At 37.0% G+C, this 25,613-nt stretch overlaps 1 protein-coding gene across 1 annotated transcript in view; it reads right to left on the bottom strand.

The window, feature by feature from the left end:
- ENPP6 (ectonucleotide pyrophosphatase/phosphodiesterase 6) overlaps positions 1 to 25,613 on the bottom strand; it is a gene marked incomplete at both ends in the record, with an annotated part of 106,186 nt that overhangs the window by 40,632 nt on the left and 39,941 nt on the right. Inside the window, one exon of the mRNA XM_081269580.1 lies at positions 21,697 to 21,876. Within this exon, the coding sequence (XP_081125706.1) occupies positions 21,697 to 21,876 (180 nt within the window). The remainder of the gene's footprint in view (positions 1 to 21,696; positions 21,877 to 25,613) is intronic.

Genomic DNA, 25,613 nt, shown 5'->3' with positions numbered 1-25,613 from the left:
ATGTGGCTCAGTGATCAAGTGCCCCTGAGTTCAATCCCCAGTACCAAAAAAAAAAAAAGTATCTGTACTTAGCAATGGCATATTAATACAGATTACCTGAGAAATGTATTCTTTCCGTGGCTAAAGTAAGATAAAAACTGTTTTTTTTTAAATTGATTAATTGTAAGTGACATTCTGTAGTAAATGTAGAAACAATATGTGGCAAAGTAGAGATGTTGTTACATTGTTATGCAATTCTCTAATTTTAAAAATTATACAGAGATATTACAAATTTGGTTCCAGACCACTCCAATAAAGCAACTATCCCAATAAGGCATGTCACGAGAGTTGTTGTGCATATAAATATTATGTTTATACTATACTGTAAACTGCTATTATGGTTTGGATATTACATGTCCCCCCAAAGCTCGTGTGTGAGACAATGCAAGAAGGTTCAGAGGAGAAATGATTGGATTGTGAGAGTCTTAACCCAACCAGTGAATTAATCCCTGATGGGATTAACTGAGTAGGGATTGGAGGCAACTGGGTGTGGCTGGAGGAGGAGGTTAATTGGGCCGTGGCTGTGGGGTATATATTTTGATCTGGAGAGTGGAGTCTCTCTCTCTGCTTCCTGATCCCTGTGACGTGAGTTGCTTCCCTCTGCCACTGTTTGCCACCATGATGTTCAGCCTCACCTGACCCCAGAGAAACGGAATCCGCCTTTTATGGACCAAGAACTCTGAAACCGTGAGCCCTCAAATGTACTCTACCTCCTCTATAATTGTGCTATTCGGGTCCTTTAGTCAAAGCAGTGAAAAAGCTGACTAAAACAGTGTGAGTTCAATGAGACAAATCAATAATGTGTGTTAAATATGATGTCTTAAAAATAAAATGACAAAAATGTTGTGACCAGAAACTTGCAGGACCTAACCCTAATACAACTACAAAGTCCACAGTATAGCATTATGTCTGAAAAAAACCTACATACCTTAATTTAACAATTGTTCATGGCTAAAAAATGGTAGCAATCACTTGAGCTGTTGGAAGAATAGTGTCAATAGACTAGCTCAATGCATGGTTGCCACAAACCTTCAATTGATAAAGAACACAATATCTGCAAAGTGCATTAAGGTGAAGCACAATAAACAAGGTGTCTGCAATTGATTTTAATTTATTCAAGGACCATGCAGCATCCTGCTAACAGCTGAAGGCAGGGTAGGAGAATGTAGAGAAATTTCTCCTAGATACATAAACTCTTCATTGAATGCAAAGCAGCAGCTCAACATAGACTAAGGGCAGAACTTCAGCGTGGTGAGAGATCTTCCAACTTGTAGCATGTTGTGGATAATTCTGGGATCCTCAGTGATCTGAAATATTGGCAGCATAACTTCTCATGTAAGGCATAGACTTCTCCAATGGGAAAATTCTAAGACCTACTATAGGGATAATCCTTATCTTTCTTCCCATGTGAAGCTGATGGCAAAGTGAATGTGCTAAAAGTTTTTAAAAGCCCAGATCCAACTCAATTGCAGATTAGGTTGGCTTAGGTACCACTCTAAAGGGCTAACATAGGAAAGAATATAAAATTTTCTGAGGAAAATATAATTTACCACACTCTCTACTGTCCTATTTTACATGATATCCAGCATAAAATGAAATCATGAGAAATGCTAAGAAGCAGAAAATGTGCCCCATATTTAGAAGGAAAAAATAGTCAACAGAATCAGACCCACAGATAACACAAATATTCATCAGAAAAGTCAAACATAAAAGAAATTTCTTAAATTATTATTGATTCTTTACAGCAGAATTAATAATATAGTAAAGGATTTAAAATATGTGTAACTAAAATATATGATAATAGGAGATTAGGTTTTTGCTCTTTCTGAGGCTTCATATAAATGGAACAATGCCATATATACTCTTTTTGTGTCTGTATATATACCATATAAGAGTATATATGGTATTGTTCCATATTATCATAAAATATATGATAATATATGATTATAATGTATATGTGTACAAATGACACTAAAAAATTGAAACTATAACATTATTTGTAAAGCAATACACATTATGTCAAGGTAGACTTTGAATAATTTAAGGATGTTGGAATATCTAGAGTAACTATTAAGAATAAAAAGGCTTCAAAATCTAAATTCAACAGAGATAATATAATCCTATTCTAAAAGTGTTCAATTAGTGGAAAAGAAGACAGGAAATGAGAAACAGAGGAATAAAAACAGTTAAGACACACACATAAAAATAATACAAAGTTGGTAGGCTTAAACCAAACCATACTGATAATTACATCAAATGCAAATAAACCAAACACTATTTAAAAGACAGAAATCATAAAACTGGATTAAAAAAATAAGACCCAAATATATACTATCTTCAAGAGAAAAAAATTATAAGATGTAGTCTGGTTTTTAAAGGGGACATTAAAAGGGGACATGGAATACTAAGTACAAACAAGTAAATGTAGTTATATATCAGACAAAGCTGATTTCAATAAATTGAAAAATTGCTTTGAAGATGAGCAATTTTTATAAATTGTTGGTGGGACAGAAAATTGATATAGCTACTTTTTAAAATTATTCAATGGTTTCTTATAAAGTCAAATATACACCTGCTTTTTAAGTCATGAATTTCAACCCTTACTAATTTATACAAGAGAAACAAAAACATTCTATAAAAAGGCTTATACAAGAATGCTCATAGGAAAAAAAAAAGAATGCTAATAGTAACTTTGGTCATAATAGCTCCTAACTATAATTCTAGCAACTAGGGAGGCTAAAGTAGGAGAACTGCAGCTGAAGGCCAGCCTGGTCAACTTAGTGAGACCCAGTCTAAAAAAAAGGTGGTGGGGACTGGGAATTTACTCAGTGGTAGAGCACACCTCAATTCAATCTCCAGTCCTGATACATAATAAATATTTAAAAATAGCTTCAAACTAAAAATAGTACAAATATCCTTAAGAAGGAGAATAGAAAGAAAAATTTTGGTATATATATTCATGCCATAAAATACTACTCAATGCTTAAAAAAATAAAATCTTCTGTTACATGCCACAAAATGGTGTATCTCAAAAACACTATATTGAACAGACACAAAAAGAGTCTATATGGTATTGTTCCATTTATATGAAGCCTGAGAAAGAGCAAACCTTATCTCTGAGAGTGGAAAACAGAAAGTATTAGCCTCTGGGGATCAGAAGTGATTAACTGGAAGGAGGAATGATTAAGGAAAAGTTCTATAACTTGATTTGGATGGTAGTTACATAGGTGCATGCAATTTCTAAAGTGCATCAGACTGTATCCATACAATTTGTCCATTTTATTGCATGTAAGTCATACCTGAAAAATCTTAATTGAGTACCTATAATGTTCATAATATTGTATTAAGATATAAAGAATAATTGAACCAAGATGATAGTATACCAAGATTAATAATAATAACGATCGGTATTGATTGGGAACAATGTACCAGGAAAATGCTGGTGCTTACATACTTTTCTTGGTATAATCTATAGTACAGTTGATATTACCTTCATTTTACATCTAAGGAACTGAGTCAGAGAAGGGAGACAATTTGTTTATTGTCATAGAGAAGCATCAGAAAAAGCCAAGATTTGAATTCAATTCTGACTCCAAAGCTGTAGACATTATTGTAAAATAGCCCCTGGTAACTTCAGACATGCAAAAGAAGAAATTATGCTTTCCATAGCACTAAGATTTACTCAGATAACCAAGAAATAAGTCAAAATTTAAAGCTCCAAGAATGAATAAGGTGAGACTTTGAGATAAACTATACAATGAAATAGTAAAATAGAGTGAAGCCCAAGCAAAAAATATCAAATTAGCTATTTTAAAATATTTATTAAAAATAAGGTACATATTTAACATTGCAAATAACACTCTAAATCTAAAGTTCCAAATTATTTCAGAAAATATTGGAAGAGAGAATGCCAGGTAAGGAGGATAAGCATTTTTATCGTTGATAAAGGGAAAGGATGACCAATATATAATGTCTCATTTCTAGACATTGATTTTAAAGATTTGAATATACAAAAGAAAATTTATTTAAATAACTAAAAATAAAGAAAAAAATTAAAGCATAAAATTGATCAAGTATCAAGGTAAAATAAAAACAAAAAATAAAAAAGAAATATTCAGGAAGCACTAATGTTAAAAGCATAAAAAAGGAGGAAACCAAATATATTAGATTTAAAATAACCAAAGTGTACCAATAGCCTGAAAATAGCTACAGTCCACATTAACAGTTATGAATGTATGCAATTGTCTGCATAACACACATCCCCACACCAAGACATCTTAATATCCAAGGTATCAAGTGCAAGACTGCAATCTTGGTGGAAGACTTTAATGACAATTCAAGATATAAAGAATAATTTTGATGAGTCTCAGGTTGTGTATATAGTATGTCTAAATATTTAATGAGATAATATGAGGAATGGGTAAACTAGAAATTATGCACATGTGAATCAAATGTATGATATGTCAAGGTCATTGTAATGTTTTGAGCAACTAATAAAAAATTAAAAAAATAGGAATTATACACATGTATAATTTCTGTATTATTGTTTTCAATTTATGAAGAAAAAGGTAGTGATATTTGTATCTTTTTTCACTAAATATTCCTATGACCCCAAACTAGTAAATAAACAGATTTTTATCATACTTAAAAAAAGAGTGATTAGAAATAAAGAAGATTTGAATGTTAGTATTGATAGGCTGGATTCGATCAATATGGAAATTTTATCTCATTTAGTATAGATTGTGCATTTTTTTTCAAACATACCTTAAGAAAAACTGATCATATTCTGGTCTGTAAATAAAATCTCAATTTCCTCAAAGCAGAAATTTTAGAGGCTACAATGCATATTATCTGACCATAGGTAATAAAATTCGAAACGTAATCATAACAATTTAGTAAAAAGAAATCCAATGACTCATAAATTAAAAAGAAAACTTTTTTATATTATTTATTTATTAAAAAGAAAACTTTTATGTAAAGTGATGTAAAAGGAAATGTAAACTTCATTTACAGGCTAGTTATTAACAGTAAAAATTCTACATTTCAAAACTTCGAGGGATGCATTTATATTTTGGTCAGAAGTAAGTCAGGAATGTCATCTTCGCCATTGTAACTTATTACTGTTACACGATTTTTTTAATCAAAAAAGAAATCAAAATAAGAAATAAATTCTGGAAGTCAGGAGGCATGTCTGAGATTTCTTCTGTCAGAGCATTTTAAAAATTTTTTCTGTAACTTGTGGCAAAATATTGATATTGCTCCACGACACAGTACAGAAACAGACATACAACAGAGAAGCAAAAGCTTCAACAGACTATGAGCAATCTGCTCAAATACATTCTTATTCCATTTTAGTCTGTTGTATGCACATTTTTCTAAAAAAAAATTTGCTGATTAGCAATCCATAAATTTATTTTACTCTCCACTATAGATCAAGATGTATGTTTAAAAAAACACCAAAACATTATCTGCTGGTGAGTCATTATCCCCCCTGGGGATATAGTCAAGGACCCCCAGTGGATGCCAGAAATCAGGGATAACATGGAACGCCTTATATAATCATATGCCATATTGGTCAACAACAAATGGCATATGTGATGATGGTCTCATAATATTACATTGTCTGGTGATGTAGTGGTCATCTTAGTTTGTGTCAGTAACTCTATGAGGTTCACATGATGAAGAAATGAACTAACAACACATTTCTCAAGACTTTATCTCTGTTATTAATCTGTGAATGATTGTGCTATGTTTTCTTTCACACACGTGTTCCTGTGATGAAGTTTAGTTCATAAATTAGGCACAATAAAATAATAGCTAATGATAGAACAACTTTAACCGTATACTACAGTAAGAGTTATGTAAATGTGGTCTTTCTCCCTCTCTCAAAATATGGTATTGCACCTTTTCATTTAATGAATGCTCCTTATGGTTTCTCTTTGGCATGTCTGAAATTGACAATATCACTATTCTCATACTTTGAGGCCATTATTAAGTAAAATAAGAGTTACTTGAACACAAGCATTTTGATGCCATGCTAGTGGGTCTGATAACCAAGGCAGCTTCTAAATGACTCACCAGCAGGTAATATACACAGTGTGGATACACTAGACAAAGGGATGATTCACATCCTGGGCAGGACAGAACAGGACAATGTGAGATTTTTATCATGCTGTTCAGAATGGTGTACATTGTTTATTTCTGGAATTTTCCATTTAATATTTTCAGACCAAAGCTGATCACATGTCACTCAACTGTGGATAAGTGGGTTTCCTATATGAAATATACACCTTGAGTCACTCTGTATTGAGAATGAAGTTGTTAGGCAATATTCAGATGAGTTTTATCATATACCCACTTTGCCTAGCAAAATACTAAGACCACTTTACAGAAACATACTCTAACAAAACAAAGTTGCATATGCAAGCATTTTTACTACAATGTCACTTATAAGATTGAGGACCATATAAACTTTGGTAAGAGAAGTATGTTTAAATTATGGTACATCTGTTTATGTGAAGGAACACCCAACACGCAAGCATTTTTTTTAAATGTCATTTGTATTTATTAACATATTATTTTAAGTGGAAAAAGACTAAAAATAATATATAAAGAATGAATTTCTTTTTGTAAATAGTTAAAGCATGTTTACATATTTAAAAAACAAGGGGAAATAAATGGCAAAATGTAAGAAAGAACAAAATTTGGGTAACTGGTTGTTAGACTCTTTTTAGGAGCGGGTGGTATCTGAAGTAGTGCTGAACTTCCCTTGATCTTTGGACCTGAGGCAGCTATCTTGGAACTATGGAGCTACAGGCCTTTAGCTTCATGCTAAAAAAAACTCTGGGTTTTAAAAATAATGTTGTTAAGCACCTGAACCACCATAAAGTACATCTTACATAATACAAATAAATTCTACTCTTAGCACTTTCTCTATGATTTGCAACAAGTGATTCTAACTGACACAAAATAATCATAGCTGACTTTTCTATTTTTATCATTACTTGTCCAAATTAACCATACTGTTCCAAAACAATTTAATTCCTTTTGTAACAAGAAACCAAAAACTTTTTAAAAAATTTATTTGTTATATATGACAGCAGAATACACTACAATTCATATTACACACATAGAACACAATTTTCATATCTCTGATTGTACACCAAGAACTTATTTTTAGTGATCACTTTCCAACTCCCTTCTAATATATCAATTAGAACATAAAACTCTGATGTATGAATATATTACTACTTGTCTGTTCTATAGTTGCTGGACATATAGGTTGTTGCCAGTTCTTAAATGGTACAGATAATGCTGATATAAACACTTTTGTGTGTGTTCTTTGGTGTACCTAGGTACACATTTCTGATGGGATATATGTATAAGTAGACTTGCTAGATTTGGGGTACATGTGTGTTGAGCTTTATTAGATAATGCCAAGAAGATTTTAACTTATATATCAATTTGCTCCCATAAGCCCCTTATGATCCACTGTTACCAACATTTGAATTTGTTCATTTTTAAAAATTAACCATTTTCCATGTTAGGGGGTGTAGTTAGGGGTCTCTGGAGAAACAGAACCAATAGGAGACCTATGTATTAGAAGAGATTTATTATGAGGAGTTGGCTTTTACGATTATGGAGACTTAAGAATCCCTCCATCTGCCATTTGTAAGTTGGACCGCCAGGAAAGTTGATGGCTGTCATTTAGTTCCAGTTGAAAGGCCTGAGAACCATGAGCACTGAGAGCAGAAGATTATGTCCTGCTGAAGCAATCAGGCAGACAGAGGGAGTTCTTCTTTCCTCTGCGTTTTGTTCTGTTTGGGCCCTCAATGGATTAGATGATGCTCCTTCACAGAAATGTGTCTATTTTATTTACATTTTTCAAATACATTGACACAACATATTGATGTCTTCCCCCTTTTCCATCTTACTATTGATTATTTGTGACTTCTCTCTTTATTTCTTGATGATAAGTTTTCTCAGAGTTTCATTCATTTTACTTTATTTTTTAAAGAATAAACGTGACCCTGGTGCAGTGGCACCAACCTATAATCCCAGCAACTGGGGAGGCTGAGGCAGGAAGATTGCAAGTTCAAGGCCAGTCTCAGCAACTTAGTGGAGACCTTTTCTCAAAATAAAAAAGGGCTGAGGATGTAGCTCAGTGGTAGAGTGTCCCTGAGTTAGATCCCTAGTACCAAAACAAAAGAAAACAAAATAAAAAGTATAAATATGGCTTTTGGGTTCTCTTTATTGTATGTTTGTTTCTATTTTATTCATTTCTGCTTATATCTTCATTATTTCATTCTTTCTATTTTGGGGGAATTTAATTTGCTTTGAGCTAGAGGCTCAGGTCCCTGTTTTTCAGCCCTCTTATCTAACACATGCATCTATGACTATTAATTCCTGGTAAGCATGACTTGGTTTTATCCCACTTATCCTACTATATCATATGTAGTATTTTCTGTAACCCTCAGCTAGGATGTTTTCTCAATTTCCAAGTTTTTCTTTGAACCGTGGGATATTTAAAAGTTTCTGGTTATTTTCAAAATACACGAAGACTTAAAATTATTTTTTATTATTGATTATAGTTAATTGTACTATAATCAGAGACACATTATATATGATACCAGACTTTTCCAATTTGTTGACAAGTGCATGATGGATAGCATGTCATTTTTGATAAATGATCATGGGCATTTGAAAATAATGTGTCTTCAGCAATTGCTGGATGTAGCATTCTAGTAATACCAATTAGCTAAGCTTGTTAATTATGTTGTAAAAATTCTCTATCTTCCAATTTTTCCTCTCTTATTCTACCAGCTAAAAAAAAAATGGGGTAAGATCATCCCCTACTAACATTGTTTGTTTATCTATATCTCCTTTTAGTTTGGCCAGATTTTGCTCTATTTGTTTTTAGAGTGTATAATTAAGAATCTTACAATTTAGAATTGTTACATCTTCTTGGTGGATTGAACTTTTTATCAACATGAAATGTCTTTAACTTAAAAATCTTCTAGATTTAGTGTCTATATTGTCTGATACTAATATGGCTGTAGCAGCTCTTCTTTGGTGTTTGTATGGGGTATCTTTCAAAGATGCTATTACTTTGTGTGTAGTTAGTTAATGTTTATCTTTCATGAGCAGCCTGTATTAATTTTTATTTTAATCCGTGTGTTGATAGTTGTTTTTAATGTAAATTCTATTAAAGTTTAAAACAGCATAAAAGAATGAATAAATCATAATTTTAATGAATTCAGCACTCAGATCAGGAAACAGAATGTTACCATCAGACACAGGGATCCCATGACCCCTTATAGTCCTGTTCTCCCCAAGGGTAAAGACTAGTCTAGCACTGGGCATTAGTATTGACTCCTTTGAACTTTATGTAAATATAATCACTCAGATTAATTGGGATACTTAATAAAAATATTAGTAAAAATTTACATTTAATATATTAACTGATACCTTTACATTTAAATCAACCATTTAGTTATGTCTTATATCTGTCACATATTTAATAACTTTTCTCTCGATTCCTATTGAATTGAACACTATCATTACTCTTGTATCATATTTTTCCTCCAAGAACTTGCTATTTATACATTTTGATTGATTTCTTTTTTTGCAAAGTGCCCTAGAGACTGATAAAAAATTGAAACATTGGTCTATTAAAATCTAACATAAATTTCTGCTTCCATGACTTTCCAGACGATGTAAGGATGATAGAACAATTTAACTTTTGAATAAATTTTATATTTCTCTCATCTTCTGTACTTCTGTTGCCTTGTATTTTAATTCAAGAAATCTTTGTCATCATTATTCTTAGTGCATGTTTACCCACATATTTACCTTTACTGTTCTTCCTCATTCCTTCCTCCATTTCTTTGCTTCCACCTGTGACCATTTTCCTTTTGCCTGAAGAATTTTGTTTTTCCATTATTTCAGACATGCAGGCAATAAATCCTCAGTTTTCTATCCCTAGAAAGACTTTATTATACCTTCACTTTTGAAGGATGTTTTCATTGGATATAAATTTTAACTTGATAATTGTTTTCTTTTATTGCTTTGAGGATATTATTCCATTGTCCTCCTGGGTTCCAGTATTTCTGCTGGAAATTTGGTTGTCTTTTCTCATCATTTGAACAATTTCCTCTGGTTGCTTTTAAGATTTTCTCATTGTCTTTGGTTTTCAGCAGTTCTGAAATTCATGATATTCTTTCCCGAGTTCCCTAGCACTGCTTCAATCTATAGTTTGATATTACTGGTTAGTTTTGGAAAATTCTTATTCTTTATCTCTCAAATGTTACTTCTGTCCCATTCTCTCCTCCTGTGATCTTTTCAGTCTCATACATCTCTTACATTCTTTTATGCCTTTTGATCTTTTTTCCTTTTCACATTTAAGCTAGATAGCTGTCTTCAGTCTTAGAATTCCTTTTTTTTTTTTTTTTTAGAAAGAGACTCTAATTTACTAGTTCAAGTCTCCATTTCACCCTTGAGTTCTTTTTTCATACTTTTTCTAAAGTACATGTCTGATATCTGGTCATTTGAGTCTATTGTCTGCTTAATTTCTCTCTTGATGCTTTTGGTAAGGATTCATTTTCTATATTCTGGCTGTTTTTTATTGAGTGCTGCATATTGTATATGAAAAAGTGTGGATATTATTTCATACCCCACATATCCTTATCTTCTCCTAGAAAACATATGCTTTTGCTTATGGTGGGCACTTAGGATAGGGGTAGGCAACCTCTAGCCAGAATGGATTTAATCAGAGATTAAGATGATTCAAAACTCAGCCTTGTATTTATGAAGACTTCCCCACTTATCTACTTCTTGCTCATTCTTGCTCTTAGATGTTGTCCTTTATTGTCCCAGCTGAAAGTGCAGGACATTCAGTGGGTCTCTTCTCCTTGGTGGGCCTGAACTCAAATTTTTGTCCTTTCCTTATCCTAAGACTGCTGAAAGCATGGTTCAGTTTCTTAGCTCTCAACTGCTGCTTTTGATGTCAGGATTTTGCTGTAGGAGAGACATGGTATTAATTCCAAATATAGCTCCTTCTCTAGATCTTCATATTTCTGTCATCTATCATATATACACATGCATACACATAGTCCAGAAGCTTTTCTGGTTCATAGGGAGACAAATTGTTCTAAAGCAACTTAACCTGCCACTGTACCAAGTAGAATCCCAAATTTTAACAAGTAATTTTAAAATATAAAAAATATGTGTTTTGTAAGAAGTTGCCTGTTAATGAAAGAAACAGAGACACTTTTAAAAATTAATCCATTGGGCTGGGCTATAGCTCAGTTGGGAGAGTGCTTGCTTCACATGCACAAGGCCCAGAGTTCAATCCCCAGCACCACATACACACAAAAAAATTAATTCATATATCCATGGATAAATGACTGACTCCAGAATGAAACAAGTTCAGAATCAATTCTATTTCTGTTTGTTAAATGTAAGTGTTAAGAAAGGTGTTCACATAAATAAGTAAATGTAAGAGAAGTATTTGTACCAATGTCATTCGGTTCTTTGAAAGTCAAAATTCACACAGTCATCTATCATAAATTTTAAAATAATATTTCAGATGACAACTAAATTAAATTGTTATTAAATAACTTAAGAGCAAACATTAGAAAGTACCTGATATTTGAAAAGTTTTGATATTTTTTCACTAGATTGGTTCATTTTTGAAACATTTACACCAATATTTTGGTGCTAGAGGCTTTTATGTTCTTTTATATCAATGATGGCAGAAATCTCTTTATGAGATTCTTGAGGGGTAAAAGATATTCTTTCTTATGTAAGATAGGAAAAGGACATATTTTCAGTTAGGATAATTTTAGCAATAAATATGAAATAAATATGAAAGTTGAAGGTCTTAAAACTATACCCTTTCAATTATTTTTGCTCCTAGAAATCCTTGAGAATTCACTTTGAAGAACTCTGAAGCAGAACAGGAGGCAGTAGTATCTCTGTTCTACAGAAACTGTAAGGTCCAAAAAGCAACAGAGTACAAGGTGTTGTTGGGAATTGGATGTGAGAAATGATACATGACTGACTTTTTGGGGTCATCTCACAACTCAAGTTCTATAAGCAGAGCAAAGAGAAAAAGAACCTTCACAGCAGAACCAATTGGACACTGTAGCTTACTATCTATTTGGAGTGCCAGACAGTGGGGTGAGAAATCGTATCCGAACACATCAGATATTGTCTGAATGCAAATCCTGCAGACACCATTAACTTAGAGGGAAGTTATGGATCTCCCTGCACCCCTGGGAAGGAACTGGATCAGAACCTAATTAGACAAAGACTGGGGTTAAGTGCATCCTTCGCTCTGAGTGTCCAGAATGATCTCTCCTGGGTGAAATCTCAAATGGAAAAGCATTTCACCTTATTGCTAATATTAAAACCCAGCATGAATAAATGGTAAAGGAAAGTCAGCAAGAAATGACAGGGACAGTGTAATGGGATATGGAGCAAATTGAATTGGTGGTTTAGAACCAAGTTAATTCTTCCTAATAAGTCTGAGTGGGTGCTCTGTTTGGTTTTCTTTAGTTTTTCTGGTAGAAATCAGCCAACTGCAAGGATTGTGTGGGCCCACGAGGCAGCTCTTTTATTAGGAGCCTGTGAGCCCCTTTCCTGGACCTACCACAGTCTCAACCTGTGAATGTGAGCGAGGACCGCTCAGCCTCTAGACTGCTGCCCCCAGCCATTTTTGTGGCTTCACAGACAGTGTGGGTTTTGGTCCACTGAGGTCATTACAGGTCCCCCCAGCATGACTGAGGAAAGCACAGGTTTCTGAATCTCTGTCTCAGGGTTGTGAGGACGCGATCAGCCAAGGCAATGGCCAGGGAGTCATGTTCTTCCTACACTTCATTTTGTTTCCTCATCATTCCCAGGAAAATTCCAAGAGAATTGCCTTAAGTAGGGTTCCTTTCTCGGGACCTACTCTTGTCTTCGTCTAGAGTCTACTTTTCTGCTGGGTATTCCCACCTAATGCTGACTCTTATATATAAATATATCCTGAGCAGTAAATAGAGAGTTGGAGGGAATCAAAAGACAACCAGCAAGAGCCACCATTATGCCCATGTCCTTTGTGCAAAAAATAAATTTTAAAGGCATTTCTTTTTCAAAACAATTAACTTCTATCCATCAGAAAAAAATTAAATATACTTATTTTTTCACTGCACTGCTGTGGATCCCAAAATTGCCAAAACAAATAGACAAATCTATAATGTCTATGATGTGCATGATGCCCCCATACTTGTGGCATCCTTGTGCAATTAACAGTTTCACAGCCATACCCAGCAGCCTATATCAAACCACATTCTTTTGCATTCGAGATAAAAAAAAAAAAAAGCCACAGATAGGAGAAGTGAATGTCCCAAGGTCTCCCTGTCTGCTAGCCATCAGATCTTCCAGCTCTGGTACTTTCCCATGGTTTACACTCTTTTCCTGAATGTCCCTCGCTTCCTGGCAACATTCTCCAAGGACCACCAAGTTGAGCCCATAAAAATCACATTTCTCTGAACTTTCCTCGAGCACAGGTCTCGCCTTCCAAGTGTAACTCTTGCTTGCCAACTTTGACACATCTTGGAACAATAACTCCTGTGAGCTGCATTTTATGTGATGTGAGACAGGTGTGCAACTGTTGAATACATGTCTCAAGAGAGCTTATTAAAACAGCTAAGCCAATTAACTCTCATAGAAACACGTAACCTTTTCCAGGGAAATACATCTGAGGAGCAGGAGCTTGTGGGAACAAGTCCTTGGGGGAAAGCACGGCCTTTGATCTCAGAGACCCTTTCCCCAGGGTTGGCCTGGCCCCCTGGGGGAAGGAGACCTATGGCAGTAGCTCTCTTCTGGAGGAGGGATACCCCTGGAGACTGGCCTTGTGTACAGAGGTGAGAGCAAGCTGCAGAAGATAAATTAGATGACAGGCAGCTCATCCATTAGAGCGGATTCTGAAAACTCAACCAAACATGACCCATTGGGCATAAAGTGACTTATAGGAAACCAAGGTGAGAGGGGAAGTATGTGTCCCCCAGGCTGAGTCTCTGCTTAATGAGGCCAAAGGTAGGTTTTAATCTTGGTATTTTCTAGTTAATTTGAAATCAGGAAAAATGTCTGGCCCAGGGTCAGGGACTAGACTCCTCCCATGGGACCAGATGAGGAATGAATGTCTACTACTGGAATGGTGGCTCCTGGGGTAGGGAGGGAGTGCTGTGCCTGTGGCTCTGGAAGCCACCTCTCTGCAATCCTTGGGTAAATAACCTGGAAGTCAGCTCTGCTGGACTAGCCATCAGTGGGCATGCTGTCGGGGACAAGAATTTTCACCTCTGCATTGGTCATATACACAGTTCACTTTGACCACTGGTTTCTGCCCCCAGACCCTGAGACATCATCTGATTGTGTTCTCCTCCCTTCTCCATGGACTTGGTACCTTGACTCCCTCTGTCCATCTCTTCCCTGGGAATCCCATTTCCTGTCCTTACTAGCTGTCATGGCCTATCCCAGAATTCTCTTGTCTGGGGTATGGCAAATTGCATCTGTGTCCCATGTATCTGGAATACAGGCCACCCCCCAAAAAATGGTCATGGAATAAACAAATCAATGAAAAGCATAGCCAGTTGATTTCCAAATTTCTTTTTTAGAGGAAACCCTTTTGGCAAACCCTTCTGGTCACCCTCTGTCTCTGCAACACAAAAGCCCCTGAGAAATGACTGAGAAGCTAGGGGAGTTGAATGCAAGTTGAAAACCTCCTGTAGAAGTTCTCCTGTGAAGAGAACTATTCTTCTTTGTAGACCCCCAGAAAACAAGCTATTTGTCCAAGAATATATGGAGTAATATGCAGTTGAGTTGAAATAAATTAGGAACAAAGCAATTTGCTGAAAATAGTTTGATTAACACACCAATTTGTTCAAAACTGCTTAGTTTCTTTCCATACAGTCAATCCTGGGTATCCTCAAGGGATTGGCTCCAGGGACCCCCTGAGGACACCAAGGCACATGTTTGAGTCCCTCATGTAAAATGGCATAGTATACATGCCATACACCTATACACACCCTCCTGCATACTTTACATTACATTTAGATTACTTGTAATATCTAATACAATGTAAATGTATATGTTCCCATAGGTTGCCTAGTGATGTCTAGAAAACTTTAGAATGTTTAGAAATTTGAACTTGTCTTTGACTCTTAATGCATAACTTTTTCTTGTACTGTAAATATTCCTAGGAATATGTTCATGTGTTCACTCAATACACTACTAAAATCTATAATAATATAATTGATATGACATGTGAATTATGTCATATTATAATATAGACAGACATACATATATATGTAGTATAATACATAATATATAGATTTATTATACATAAAATTTATTTATCATATAAATATATACATATATATAACCTATAATGTATAGAATCTAATATGATCTATTCTAATGTCTATTATAGCCACATCATGTACCTTGTTGGGTAAATGTCTATTTCTCCTTCCTGAGGAAATGTGCCTTGTTTATAACTGAATATTAAAAACTCCTAAGAAGATTCACTGATTAGAATAAAAAGAGATACTTTTTCACAATTTTTCCTGTTTGATTGAAAATTGTCTTTGTAGAAAAAAAATCATGCACATTTTATTATTTTTACATTGCTTGCTTCAAAACCAGTAGTAGATGATAAACAATCATCACTCACAATTGAAGTCAAGACTCCACTGCAACAGATTGAAATTAAAGGACATCCTGGGGTTATGATTATGGGTGTTTCTTTCATCTAATTTGGAAAATGGTGGAGAAATTTAACACCTACAATGTTCAGAGTTTGCCAGTAAAGTCTCAGTTGGTAAATCCAACTCTCTTTGCAGTCCTCATCATGGTCAGTGACGTTAAATACTGATGATGACCACTCTCCTCTTGAAATCATATTCTTTTGGTCTCTGTAACAATGAGTGTCAACAGATTTTACCTGGTGTCACTATCTCCATGACAATCTCTTCCCCTCTCAGGTGAGAGGGATACTGCCTTATGGAGTGACATCAGACGTCACTCTCTTTCACGATACTTTTCAAAACTCTCCTGTTTTTCTCTCCTGCTTGTCAGGAGAAGCAGCCAGAGTACATTTGGAAATGGAGTGTGATTCTGTCATTTCCTCTCCTCTCTAAGCCCCAGGCCCACTGACTCAACACCTCAAGGTCAACTCAGAGGCAATGTTCTTTTGCTTCCAAACTGAACCTCTTTCAGTTTTCCCAATTTCAGCACAGAACTATCATCCACATAGTTCTGTAAACCAGAAATCAAGTGTCCTAACTTTCACTGCCCAATCCCTTAATCCCCAAACCAATCCATCACCAGGTCCTGGCAAATTAATTCCTAAATATGTCTCCAATCCAGTCTCGTATCTGCTAGGACCTTAACATGCCAGGCCTAGAAGACCAGCAATCGGAGGCCCATTTCCGCCCCCCCTTACCTCCGTCTCACCACCCTCTCAGATGTTAACTCACATCATTTTCCAGGGAAACTTATAACAACCTCTCAGATCAAACCAGACCCCTTATTATATGATGTCATAATATAATATACTTTTGACTATTATCCTTTCCATAATTGTACTTTTACATTTATTTGGGTAAGTGTTAGATTATTATCTGTCTCCATCTCTGTATGGTAAGTTCTCAGGAGGAGGGGTGCAGCGTGAGGGGAGCCTGTATCTGGTTTAGCTCAAGGTTATCTACTGAGAGCTCATGGCCATGGTTTTGAGTCACACCCTTGAAAGATTTTTTTTTTTTTTCACAAATGGAGCACCACTTTTCATTTTTCTGGTTGGGCTTGATGTAGAGTCATATCATTCATGCAATCATATCCGTACATAGAGTAATAATATCCATCTCATTCCACTATCTTCCGCCCCCCACTGCCTCCTCTCCCTTCCTTCCCCTCTGCCCAATCTAAAGTTCCTCCAAGATGTTTTGAGAATAGATTGGTCATGATTTATAAAGAACAGAAATTCATTCCTGGATTTCTCTCCAAGACTTTCTAGTCAACATAATGGACACTGCTGAGAGACTGTGAGCTCTTTTGACCAAGATACTCTTTTGCAAGAGGAGACTGGATGTGTTGGAGAAACCGCTTCTGCAGTCAGCAGCCTAGGGAGGCAGCACCGCCTCAATTTCTCTGCAGCAGAATTAGTTGATGCCTAGCAAACCTGCAGAAGGCTTTTGAAGATCTTTTTTTTTAAAGATAATCTCACACTTGAAATGTGAATTCATAATCTTTTTCTTGCTGACACAGACAGATAGCATCAGTGATGCAGAACTTGGCAAAGTTACTACCAAAGCAAATGATGCAGTGGGATTTCAACCCCAGGAATCTTACAGAATTTTGACCCAAGCCTGTCCTTGCCAGACAACATTAATTATAGAAGCTTAGGTTTGAAAGTTTGATGGGTTTTTTTAAAAAACACATTTTACATCATATAAAAACAAAATTAATCAAATATCATAGGTATATGTGTGCTACTGTGTAAAAAATTATTCATCAATCCTAATCATGATAGTGTCTTGCATTACATGAGCACAAAATATCAAATGTAGTATACGTTGGTGTATTTTATGGAATGGAGAACTGTAGGTTTTCTTTTTGAGGTGCTGGAGATCTAACATGTGTTAAGCAAGTGCTCTACCATTGAACTACATCCCCAGCCCTGAGAGTTCCCTAAAGAAGTTTTTAATTCACAAGTATTGGAACCAACCAAATATATAGTGAGTTTCCTTCTAGTTCTTACATAAGTCTCAAAGTCTAATGTCAAATTGGTGATACTATTGAGAAATATAATGGCTATTAAGATCTCTTTTTTGTCAAATATCTGCCTTACAAAAAATCCAGTACAAAGGTTTGGTGTCATGTGCACAGAGGCAAAGACTTATGTATAATATTGGCTCATAGCTTTGTATGATGGCTTTTGGGCTAAGTTTCCCTGTGCCTGAGAATATGGACCTAAGGTCAGCCTGATAGAAGCATAGCAAGGATCCACTATTGCTGGAAAGAGGAAAAAGCTGTAGATGATCCATAATTCTTGACCAATAGCTAAGATGTGCCTCTTATTTGTCTAGATAAAGTCTCCTTGATTATAACAACCTGATCTTGATAGGAGATGAGTTGGATACCCACCTATTGACTTCCCACCCAGCCCACCTCTGGAAAATGATGGATGGAAGACAGATGGCAATGTGTGTTTCTCTCCATATAGGGTGTCCTACTGGTCTCAACGCCTGTACAAGACAGGAAGGGGCCAATGGAAAAGCACAGACCCACACCCAACACCTTCCCACAGGGCATATGAGTAGTTGCGTCCAAGTCTTCCTAACTACTTGTCTGTAGGGAGTTAACACTCCAAAATGCATGATGAAAGATATAAAATTGGAAGATCAAAGAATTTAACCACAGACTCTTAAAAGGTGGCTGTTTTTAATCCCCACCCTATTTTTGTGCTTTGTGAGAGGTGAGACAATAAACTTTAAAACTGCCAGCACTGATGGTCCAAGGTGCTCAAAATCTTTCCAGAGCAATTAATTAATTCACCAATTCCCTGATATCTCCTCATTCCTCAAGGGCATCTTCTCTTGCTTTAAGTTGCTCTCCAGTTAAGAACTGAATATTTGAAGCTTTTGTCTCTCAAAAAAAAATTTTTTTTCCTTCAACATCAAACTGGAAGTGTTGTACTGAAGAATAAAGTTAGTGAACAACACATACTTAGATCTTATCCTTTGCAGAATACTACTGGGTCCAAGTTATGCAGTTTAAGGCCTAGGATCATTTCCCAAGGTACATTTTTCCCTGTGTAGCTCAATGGTACCATTGGGTGGGGCTCTGAAGGGTCTGTTGACAGTATTAAATGTCTCAAGATTTGAGGTGGGGCAGGCTGAACTCTTCACAACTGATTGATTTTTCAGTCTGCTGCTTTATCTACCTGACAGGACGACTTGAACTACTGCCATTTCTAAATTGCACTTCTAAATATTGACTTAATGGCGAGACCCAGTGTCATAACACAGCTCGCTGGAGAGGCGAAGATTTCCCAGGCCTCATCTAGAGGTCTGGACAATGTCCTGTGGGGAATAGAGAAGGAAGAGGAGGATTGAAGAAAAAAAACAAAACCAAGTCCTGTTGAGAAAAGATGCAACTGCTCTTGACTTAATCTTACAGAGACAAATGGGAACACTCACCAGGCAGGCTATTGGATGAGGCTGGAGGGGACCAGGGCTGAGAGAGAAAGGACAGCAGTGACCATGGATCCCTCAGCCAATAGCCAATAAGTATGGAAGATTCCAAGGCAATGCTGGCTGGACTGTACAACACTCTCAGAGAGCCTTTACTTCTGTATCCAGTTTGAAGGCCTAGACCATATCCAAGGAACAATAGGCTCTTTATCGAGACTTCATTTTTATCGAGACTTCAACATGGCTAAATCTTTAGCTCATCTTCATTTAGGTCACTGAGGAAATTCTGGGAAGCTATCTTTTTAGCTTCTTTCCTCTTGATTATTTAACACTATAACTGAACTGAAGGCATTTTTTTTGTCACATCCCACTAGCTGTTGAACTGTGAATCAGAAGAAGCGGTTGACTCCTTGCCCTTAAGGAGCCATTTTGGAGAAGCAATGAGAATTTTTTACATGCAAATTAGCTTTGAGATTTATTAGATACTCATTGATATATACATTCAGATTCTCCAAGATGATAGAAAGCATAATGCTCTGCAAGGCAGCAGAGAGAAGTCTGGACTATGGCAACTGCCCCTCTTCAGGATTTCCCATCATCTTGCCATAGTATTGTCACTTGTGACTATGCAAAAGTCTACCAACAGCAGATCATGTGTGCATGACACATGTGGGGTATTGGTGGAGGGGGGTTATTGGAAAGGGGATCTTTAGAACATGAAGAACTTAAATTTCAAGGTAAAGTGAAACTAACCAGATATGGAAGGTGGTCCTTATGGTTTTGTAGAGATATTCATCTTGATGTTCTTAGATTGCTTTTAAGGTGGTCCCTAAGGCCATATGTCCAACCTATTCTCTCTCCTATGCCTATGCAGGTGGCCTCTTGTATTTGTGAATAATCACGCTTCTGAGAATGATCTCACAGGTGCAGCAAAATCTTTTGGTTTTAGACCTCATCACAATGGGCTTGACCATAAACTTAACCTCTGGTTAAGAGTCATATAAGAATGGCCCATGCATTTATTGGCTTCCTTCATATCCAATTCCTTGAAAAATTGAGTCTCCATTTGAGATAAGAGAGTCCTCCTAAATTTTTCCCTTCCTCAAAAGCTTCTCATGTCTGCCCAGGTGACTGCTATGGGTAGAATCCCAGGTGTCCCCCAGAAACTATCTTCACTGGCAAAGCAAGCCTGTGTTTGTCCTTCTGCCCAGTTTTGGCTTTCCACAGCCGGCTCCAGCTTCATGAGCCCACCTATGGATGCCTGTCACTGTTCTGTGGCAGCTTCAAGATTCCTACCACACCCTGGTTGTGGGGCTGCTTTCTGTGGTCTCCATCTGTCTATGTTCTGTGCTCCTCCCGGAGCTGGCACACCCTTGAGTGTCCTGAGCAGTTCTCGGGCGTCCACCTCCAGACAGCATCCTCCAAACACCTGCTGAAGGCCCACACCCTTAGTGTGGGCCATCTGTGATTCAGCCTGTGCTTACTCATTCTTTGTACCACTCTCTCCTATCCCTGCCAGCTAGCCTTCCCCATAATCAGTCACACTCCACCCTCTCCCATAAACCACCGCACTCCTACAATTCTTTCAGCTGATGCGTCCTCTGACCCAAGCGAGTAAGATGCCATCAGCTACTTCTTCCCCTCTCCTATCAGGCTGCTTTTTATTTATCCCTTAATTTCTTCTAGGCCTCCCTTGATAGCTTTGCCCATAATAGAAGTATTATAACATTAAGAATTAGGTAAAAGTGTCCACAGCCATGTGCATGGAAAAGTCCAATGACCAATCGCCTACCAAAAGAGTGAATCCCACCACTGGGAAGACGTTCATGAGTTGATTATTTTGTTAGCTCTAAATCCTCTCATCCTTAATAAAAGGTGAAGGATGAGAGAATCCCAAGAACTTCTCACAGTAGTTTTCATGACCACTTATCTCATTGTAGTAAAATAATTTAGAATAACTTAGTCTCTTAATGATTTAAGATGTGCAGGAGTCTTAACACAAAGGGACTTCATTTAATGCACTAACAAAAAGTTGTGAACGGTTTGAATTCTCTTTTCTGGGTTGCAGGGGACTTCAAACATCTTTAGAAATGGTTCACCAAGTTATTTTGTTAAGGTCAATGAGACAATAATCAATCTCTCCTATATATCCAAAATTTTGCAAGAGAAAAATAGCTATAATATATTGAAGCAGTACTACTGAACCAAAGGAATCAGAAAATAACATTGTGTCTGGTCTAATGTTTCAAAGTACAAAAACAAAATTTAACCAAATGTGCCTATAAGATATATTTAATAAGTAAACATCTCATTTTTCAAACCATGGCTTTGTTCTCCAACAAGAAGACTGTAATGCTTTCCCTCAGAGACTCAATGGTGTTTTGATTTGGAAGATAGGTAAGACCTGAAGATCAACACTCACCTGGCCAGTAGTACATGTAGACCTTCCTTTTGGCCTTAATCAGAGTGACCCACAGAGGTTCTGATCCATTCCACCAAAGAGGCATCAGGCTGTCTCTGTTGACACCAATGTCAAATGACTTGTTGGTTTTGGGATCCCACATGTAATTCCCAGTCATCTGATGGACCTCGCAATGGCGCCCTACATTAATGAGAAGGCAAAGTGTCAGTTTATCATTCTGGGTCTTTTCATTTTTATCGTTGTTTCTTGTTATAAAAGCTACCCCTGCTCATTGAGAAAATACAGAAGAGCATAATAATCGGCTTTGATTTTTTTTAAAATTATAGATACTTCTTCTTAGACTATGCCATAAAGGCAAATAATCCCCTGACATTCCCACTAATCGACTGAGGGTGGGGTCACTTTGAGTGAAGCTAACCTGTCAAGTCTGAGCTGTTTGAAGTCACACCGAGGACAGTGTGTGTTGAGTTTGGCCTTCTGTTCATGACTAGACTCTAAATCTGAATCAGTAAGTATAGAAACAGATTCCTGTGAGACTTGGGTTAGGTTCTCATTCCAGAGCTTTTCCTGTCTCCCTTCCATACCCCTCCCACAAGATCAGCAATCTTTCTCCTTTCTTGGATAAGAGGAGTTATTTCTTCAGTGCTGAACAGTCATACAACCTATGACATTTGGAACAGAAGAGTAAAAAATAGATTCAACTTTGGAAAACAAAGCAAGAAAACAGCCCTCCAAATGGAGTGTTCTATAGAAATGAGGGTTGGTCCTGCTGGGCCCCCTCAGTCCCAGAAGAGAAGCCAGAAGTGAAAGACGCAAGCACTTGGACTCTTTTGAAACATTAGGCTTAAATTATTTATTTTGGAGCAATCTGTTACATCTTTAAAGTAAAAATAACACAAACATTGGCAAGTGCATCAAAAATTGCTGCAATTTTAGTGAACGTCATTTGGCACCAGGATGAAATACGCTCCCCAAGCTCCCTAACTATGCTTAATCAAAGTGGCTTTTTTTATTTGTTTGCTGTTCTTGTTTCTTCTTGCCCCCCCTTTATTTTTAAACAAAAATAACAACCACAAAACTACAATTTTGAAAATCTGCACACCAAAAATAACATAAAGGAAAAACATTTTATTTCATCACAGAAAGCAAGTCACTCCACAAACCATGCTTTGAATGCAAAGCCCAAAGATCCAAACAAAATGGTTTTTACCCAAAAACTGTAGCTGTGGTAGGTAAAGAGATTCAAATCTGAATAAACGGTCCCTCTTTTCAAGTGGCTTGTGATTTAATGCTCAAGAGACAGTCTTCTGCATAAGAGATAGGCCTCCTGAGACCTAGGAAGTCTTAACCTGAGAATCAGGGTCATCCTCACCCATGTTGCTGAGGATAACTTTTTAAAATTTAATTTAATTTTATTTTTATTAACTAACTCTTTAAGTGCAGACATATTTCTTACTGGTTCAGCTCTGTTATCATTTTTAGTATTTGAAAGTCTAATAATGTTAAGGAAGCCCCTCTCATGGGTAAGGGTTCTTATTGATGTCTTTTATTCACCATAATACACTCCATATCAAAAACTTTCATCATCCTAATGATGCTTCCTCACCTCTCACAGGGCAAGGCAATCATGATAATATCCATTGGAAAATGTCTCCTTCCGTCTTTCCCTGTAGGTGCTCTCTATCGTCCTCCCAAGTGCAGGGAGGGTATATCTCAACGGGAGCTGCTGTGCACAGAAACTTAAAGTGTGCAAGGTTGGAAGTGGTGAGAAAAGCAGTACAGAGGTCAGTGACCAAAGAAGAGTCCTAAATAAACCAGCAGCAGAAGACTTGAACGACAAGGTACATCAGACATGGGAACAACGGGGAGGGAAAACCAGTGGGAGGGGTAGAGCCATCTCTGCTTTCAAGTCTGAACTGTTTGGACCATTTTAGGTGACATAGATGAAACCCAAATAAAAGTGGGGGCCTTGTGTGATAGAGTTTTTCACAAAGTGCTACATTCAAAGAAGGCAAAACCAACCAAAAATAATTGCTAAAGGACTTATAGATCTCCAAAACCCCACACGATATCATTTGGAAAAATGTTCCTCTTCTTTTCAATCTTCTACTCGGCACTCTGAACCCCCAAGTATCCAAATTCTCTTGCTCTTTAGGTAAAAATGAGGAGCCTCCTGTGAATCATAGAACTGTTTATGAATAGATTGCGTTTGCATGTGGATTGGGGGAGAAAGGGAGAGAACATTCTCCTAGAGAATTTTTGTAGGGTGGAGTCTTTCTTTCAATAAGAAAGTCACCTCAGACTCCTCTGAGAGAGTTGGTTTCTTGTGGATTGGCCTTGAGTTGAAACAGGAGGGTGCATTCTTCAAAGGCTGGATCACAGATGCTGTCCCTGTCCCAGGGGCATCCCTTTGTTCTGGAAGCCAGTAGGAAGCTTCATGCCTCTCATCCCATCTGCCCTCCCCCCCCCCCCGCCCCCCGCCCCCGGTGTCTCTTCCAACTGAACTGACCTTCCTTCCATGAATATAGTGAGGTTGGCAGTTTGTGTCTGTAACAGTCTAAGCCTGCTCTTATGCAGACTGGTTTACACACACACACACACACACACACACACACACACACACCCCGGGTAGAAGTGATAACTGAAAGAACAGAACAGAACAAAACAAAACACAATGTACTCGCTTCTGCAGCCCACAAGCGCTCATCTCCATATTCCTGCCTGACCCATATCTATTTTTGTACAACTGCAACTCTTGATTTTTCTATGGTTTTTGCTTTCCAAACAGAGCTTTGCTATAGTTTGTTTATTTGGACCCTTGGCTCAAGGCTTTAGTAGACACTTTTCCTGACTTCCTCACAAAGCACAAATTTCAGGTGGGTTTTCAGGTATGATGTAAGGAACGTCTATTTCTGTTCCTCCTCCAGGACAACTCTGTAGGCCTTTAACATCTGTGCTTGCCTTTCACTAAGGGGTTCACAGAATAACTCCCACACCTAGAACAGGTGTATGAAAAAAAGCAGGAAATGATGCTTTCATGTTTTACTCCCTAAAGTCTTATTCGAGTGTGTTCTGATGTAATGCCCCTCACCAGAAGTTTTTAGCAAGTGTGCATAATCCTCTGCACCATGTTATATTCCAAAGCAGTCTGTCTTTCCATCCCATGAGAAAGCAGAGGATCATTTTATCTATAACTGATGGTCATAAAGACTTCCCTAAGATGAATCAGACTCCTTTGAACCCCCTCCTTGACTAGACCTGAACTTGGGCTTCCCTCTCTGACCTTGTGGAGTTCAGTTTGAGCAAGAATCCTGATAAGTCAGCTTAGGGAAAATCCTCCACCATCAGGTTCTGACCACCCTCAATCTTATTGCCCACCTGCCTCCAGCAAGAAGTCCCCCACCCCCATCATGCTCCTTGGCTATACATCCCCACTCTTCCTTATTTGTTTTTTGGAATCTAGTCCAATTTCTCTTCCCACTACAAGATCCCATTTTGCAGTGGGTTCCTAGAGCTATCACAATAAATTCCTCTTGAGTAGAGTCTGACTTACCATCTTTAACAAGAAACATAAATAATTTTCCTTTATTTATTTCCTTTTCATGTCTTTCAGCTTTTCTCATTATTTTTATTTAATGTGTTAATTCCTTTTGTAGTTTATTTCTTCATTTATTTTTTTATTTTTAAATTTCATTCAACATGCATCCTATGGCTTGGGTAGTGTGTGTCCTCCAAATGTTGATATACTGGAATCTGGGTCCCCAGTGTGGAGGTGTTGGGAGGTAGTGGAACCTTTAAAAAATGAGGTCAAGTGGGGGGTCATTAGGCCATAGAGCACCACTCTTGGAAGGGAATAATGTGGTTCTCCCAGGACCAGTTAGTTCTTGAGAGGACAGATGATTATAAAGCGAGATCAC

Source organism: Spermophilus citellus (genome assembly GCF_964194105.1).
Source record: "Spermophilus citellus genome assembly, chromosome: 16".
Taxonomy (NCBI): Eukaryota; Metazoa; Chordata; class Mammalia; order Rodentia; family Sciuridae; genus Spermophilus; species Spermophilus citellus.
This window is presented reverse-complemented; position numbering and strand designations above follow the sequence as displayed.